Raw genomic sequence first — 5,411 nt, 5'->3', positions numbered from 1 at the left:
CCCCCGTAGGCTTTTAGTTTAAATGGACTGACAGTATAATTGTAGCATTCTGCTAGTTCAATTGGGTTGATTAAACAGCATGTTCCAAATACTTATCAGGCCTTAGGCGATCACTCAATAGTTCAAACTATTTTAGTTAACAACTTGTTCATCTGAATTCGTAAAAAATGGGTTTCATTAGGTACCACTTTCATTTCGGATTCTTAAATTTCGAACATGTGTAGAGTCATTCAGCTAAGCCCAAAATCCAAATGAGGATGGCACATGTCCAGTTTTACCCCTTATACATCGGACCTGGGCCCATAATGGTTAACCAACTGCTCTTATTGTATCGTTTTTAGATTTAACGACTCACTTTCGAAACTCAACTATAATAACTCGTGAGCATGTAGATAAGTTAGAACTCTTTTTCTTTCATTATAGAGACGAACGAAAAAAATTTAGAAAACATAGTCACTATAGGTCGATCCTTTTGATAATGAGACGAGCCTCGCCAAATAAAAATGCAAATTGCGGGGCCCTCAATAATTCGTCATAATAAATACTTAGAATTTAGGATGGGCCATTTTACCGAATTTCACTGCCTTCCTCAAAGATAATAACGCGTTAGACACTTTAGGCGCGATTTTAATTAAATTACATGCTTAAATTCGGGTGCGCATTTATGCGACCCAAATCCAAATCTCAACGGAGTCGGAATGTATTGACAACCACGGGCGCATTGATTGTGACGTGGTTCGAAATGCATTTTCACGACGTTGCAATTCCATAAAAAAATAAATAATAATAAAAGCGGTTTACATCTAATAAAAGCACACAAGTTATAACATGTATTAAAATCAGATATTTAGCCATTATAACAATTTAAGCGACCGTGCTAGAACCACGGGATTCGGGGGTGCCTAACACCTTCCCTCGGGTCAACAGAATTCCTTACTTAGAATTTCTGGTTCGCAGACTTCATTTGGAAAGTCAAAAATTTCCTCGATTTGGGATTCAAGATAAACCGGTGACTTGGGACACCAAAAGCCAAACCTTTCCCAAGTGGCGACTCTGAATTAAATAAATAATCCCATTTCGAATAATGTCACTTAAATTGGAAAAACTCCCTTATATACCTTCGGGTGTGTAAAAAAGAGGTGTGACAGCTCTGGCGACTCCGTTGGGGACTACGAACCTAGAATCTCTGGTTCAGGGTTCAAGAATTCAAGCTTAGAATAATTGTTATATTTGGCTTTATTATCTGATCTTTATTACATGTTTGGGCATAACGTGCTAAATGTTGCCTTTTACCGCTTTGATATTATCTGAACTGTATATAAACTGTGCCGAAACCCTTCTCTTCTTACCTCCGGGGAGGAGCTTGCTGGTCGAGACTCCCTATTCTGTTAGTGTCATACCTTGAAATAAGAAAGAGGCCGGACAAGTTACAAAGCCGGACGATCTCGCGGGTCCCCGGTACGTAGCCCCCTCCTCGACTCGAGTTGTCCGCTCGGGTACACAGTCTAGAACAAATACCCAGGTTACGAACCTAGAATAACTCAGCTTCATGCCGGATCCCTAGTAGGAACGTTTGTTTGCATCATGTGCATTTGACTTTGGAGGCCCAACACAGGGGTTGGGTTTGTCTAGGACAGATGTACCAAAATGAAAAGACCATCCCGATGCATCCTACTTGTTTTCTGTGCATTTATTTGTTTCAGACTTACATGCTGACCGACTTTGGAGCATGTGGAAAATTTAAAAAAAAAGGAGAGAAATAGAGTACGGAGAGTTGATTATCTGTTTTAGAAAAAATAACCAATGTCAAAATAGTGTCGAAACTCCGCCAAATTTTTAGAAAAAATGAAAAAAGGGAATTTGTTAAAAAAATGGTTGTTTATTGGTCAAGAAAATAAAAAAAGAAGTAAAAAAAAAGAGTTTCATTTTTTAAATAGTTTGTCGAAGTACACAAAGAGTATTTCCAAAAATGGTGTTTGTCAAAAAAAAAAAAAGTCTTTTTCCGAAAATAGTTAGTTTTATCGGCCCGAACTACGCCGGTTTGATTCTCACAGGGTGTGAGATACGTAGGTAACCCTCACCGGGTCCAACCTCCTCTTTTTTAGAAATAGCCAAAATGTCAGAATTTTAATGTCATCATAAATGAGTCAGGTGATGCCGTTTTGTCAAAGAATAGCCAAATGTTCCCGAAAGGGACGCCGGAAGGCTGACTTTACATAAACAGCCATTTTTGGTCATTTTTTAAATTATTTTTTTGACCAATTTGCCCAATGGCCTTAAGATCCTCGTCCCTGAGGCCCTGTGAGGCCATGTTCCCAATGTCGGGTCACTATTCTGAAAAAAAGAGAGTCATAAATAAATCAAGTGATGCTGTTTTGTCAAAAACAACCAAATGTTCCCGAAAGGGACGACGGAAGGCTGACTTTGCATAAACAGCCACTTTCGATCATCCTTTAGAGTTTTTGATCGGTTGACCCTCACAGCCTTAAAATCTTCGTCCCCGAAGTGCTGAAAGGCCGTGTTTGAAAATCGGATCTTTCTTTCTAAAACATAGTCAAATCATCTTTGAGTCAAATAATCGTTTACTTAAATCACCTTAATAAATGTGCAGGATGAGCACAATGCAAAATGAACACTTTTTGATAATGGCTAAAGTCCCTATCAAGTTGCGGCTATGGTGGGATGATCTAGGTGGTGAAGGGCAAGATGAGGTCAAGAAATATCTGAAAGGTCTCACGGGTTTATTGGAAATCTAGCCGCGAGGAGATATCATAAGAGCTTTGGTCACCTATTAGGACCCGACACACAATGTCTTCCACTTCTCCGATTTTGAACTCACCCCGACTCTGGAGGAAATAGCCGGGTACATCGGAAATGCTAAAGTTCCATTGAGGCAAAAATACTTAGTTGCCCCAAGAGCTGTCACTGTGCATCGTTTTCTAGATTCATTAAAGATACCCAGGACAGTCCATAACCCAGATTTGGCCGCAGGTTTCTGTAGTCCACGCTTCATATACGATAGATATGGTCATGTAGGAGGGTTCAACAATCCGGTTAACAAGCTATGCAGCAAAGGTAACCGTCAGAAGTGGGATGAGCATAGACGAGTGGCTTTCATGATAACATTTTTGGGCCTTTTGGTGTTTCCGAGGAAAGACAGAAACATTGATCTGAAAATATCCGGGGTCATCAGTACTTTGCTCACTCAAAATGAAAGCACTCTCGTGCCTATGGTAGTATCTGATATCTTTCGAGCTCTCACAGCCTGCAAAGCCAGAGGGAATTTTTTCGAGGGGTCTAATTTGCTGCTACAAATATGGATGACTGAACATCTTTGCCACCGTTCCGAGCTTTTGAGTTATGGTTCCTCGAAAAAGACTTGCATAGAAGAGTTTTACACGAGAATCAAGGAGGTCAGTCTACCCGAGGGAGTTACAGTATGGACGTCATTCTTTCGAACCTTCACCGCCAGCCAAATACAATGGACACTGGGATGGTTGCCTGTTGATGGGGTCATATATATGCCGACCACTAGGACCCACTTTCTACTGATGGGATTTAAGAGCATTCAACCTTACGCGCCCTGTCGAGTTTTGAGACAACTTGGGAGATGCCAGATAGTGCCACACGAGGAAGATCTTAGTGCTCAAGCAATTGAGATTAGCCCTGACGGACAATTTCCTAAAGCAAAAGTCCGCCAGATCTGGAATAAATGCCAATGTTTAAAGGCAGATACTTGCGTGCAGGATCGGGCCAAAGGTGAAGTAGCACCAGGGTACCTTTTGTGGTACAGAAGAGAACTTGAGCACAAAAGGCCGGCTAAAAGACCCCATATCCTGAATTTTGCCGAGTCATCACAGGAGCAATGGGATTGGTTAGCAAAAGAAAAAGGCTATCGGTTTGAAATCAACAAGCTGAAACAACAAATTGAAGGTCTAAAATATGAGCACAACGTGCTAGTTGCTACTGATCTGGGAGAAAAGAACAGGTTGACCCAGGAAAACGATACGCTCAGGGCCCAAATCCAGCAGATAAGGATAGCCGCTGATAACCAACAAAGGAGCCGATCGGATGATCGACTGATAAAAGGTTTAAAAATGGAAATTGGTGAGTGTCGGAGTGAGTCGGAGAATCTTAAGAATACCATAGCAGGACTCGAGACACACTGGGCAAAAAGAACAGAAGAGCGCAACCGGTACCTGCAGCAGTTGAAAAGGGACCACAAGCAAACCATTGCCAATTTGAAGAGAAAGGTGGCCACTCTTGAGGACAAAGTGTTTGAGCAAGCCCGAACCTTTGAAGCTGAAAATAGACGTTGCTATGATTTACTGGCCCAAATGGAAGTAGAAATTCAGCAGTGGCAGAATCAACATCTCTAGGATTCTCTGGTTTTGAAGGCCCGTAATGATCAAATAAAGCGCCTACTCATAGAAAAGAGGCAAACCAGGGATAAGATTAAGACCATTGCCCATGCCATCATTAGGAGGTGTCTACGATGCAAAGATATGACCCGCACTACCTTCTTCTCGGCAGTGATGATTTATGTCAAGCAAACTATGTATGAGCTGGAACAACTTGAAAGGGACCTCACACCTAAGCCCACGGCGAGGCCGAACGATGCCCCGCGGGCGCCAATTTTTAAGGCTTTAATGTATTTATAGGTCGAGTCTGTATATTCCATTTTTGCGTCTTTTGTATGTCTTTTCGCATCGGGGTGTATCAGTAGTTGTTGAGTTTGTATTTATTTCGAGTCTGTTATTCTCCCTTTTTCAAAAAAAAAAATGTTAGTTTGTAATAGATTGTTTTAGTAATAAAAAAAATGTTTCTTTAATTTTACACTTGTTTGTCTTGAACTATGTAATGATCTGATTCACGCGGCATCGTGATACGTAGGCAATCCTCATCGGATCCGGTCACGTTTTTTAACTTCAAATAAAAAAAAATATATATAATAAAAAATAAAGGGGAGCATAAAGAGAAGCCGGAATGACGCATGTCATCAATGCAAACATGTAGAAATTCACTTAACTGTATAGGTGCATCACACCCCAACGTGAGATTACCTGTCTGTTATTTGTTTCAAACTAACCGTTTTGCTTTCTTCTAAGTCCAGGTTTTTAATCCCTGGATTCCCAGGTTTCAAAAGAGCCGCCGAGTGTAATCCCTGGATTCCCCGAGCTGTTCTCTAGGACAAGTGGGACTTCCAACATCCCCATAAGTTATCCAACTACCCCATTCGGGTACCCTACCATTTCGGCCCACTCCGCTGGATCACCCTATGATTTTTATCCCCGGATGTCAACGACAGATGTGGCTACAAACATATTCACTGCACCGCCCTGTCCAATCGCGACACAACCCGTTACACACAGGCCTAATTTTGACTCTTCCTCATTCACATTTCAAGCACC

At 41.4% G+C, this 5,411-nt stretch overlaps 1 protein-coding gene across 1 annotated transcript; it reads left to right on the top strand.

The window, feature by feature from the left end:
• The first annotated feature begins 2,645 nt into the window (after positions 1 to 2,645).
• On the top strand, positions 2,646 to 4,379 carry LOC138874511 (uncharacterized). The gene is made up of 2 exons (XM_070153048.1): positions 2,646 to 2,711; positions 3,747 to 4,379. Exons 1-2 carry the CDS (start codon positions 2,646 to 2,648, stop codon positions 4,377 to 4,379), a joined length of 699 nt encoding a protein of 232 aa, XP_070009149.1.
• The last annotated feature ends 1,032 nt before the right edge of the window (positions 4,380 to 5,411 follow it).

This window comes from Nicotiana sylvestris, chromosome 1, assembly GCF_000393655.2.
Source record: "Nicotiana sylvestris chromosome 1, ASM39365v2, whole genome shotgun sequence".
Taxonomy (NCBI): Eukaryota; Viridiplantae; Streptophyta; class Magnoliopsida; order Solanales; family Solanaceae; genus Nicotiana; species Nicotiana sylvestris.
The sequence above is the reverse complement of the archived record's forward strand: the minus strand, read 5'-3'. Positions and strand labels throughout refer to the sequence as shown.

Bases quoted from the DNA above. Each gene is read 5' to 3' on its own strand.
- LOC138874511 (XM_070153048.1), top strand. From the start codon at position 2,646: ATGGCTAAAGTCCCTATCAAGTTGCGGCTATGGTGGGATGATCTAGGT. The intron at 2,712-3,746 runs GTCAAGAAATAT...ACTTGCGTGCAG, and splicing joins GTGGTGAAGGGCAAGATGAG to GATCGGGCCAAAGGTGAAGT.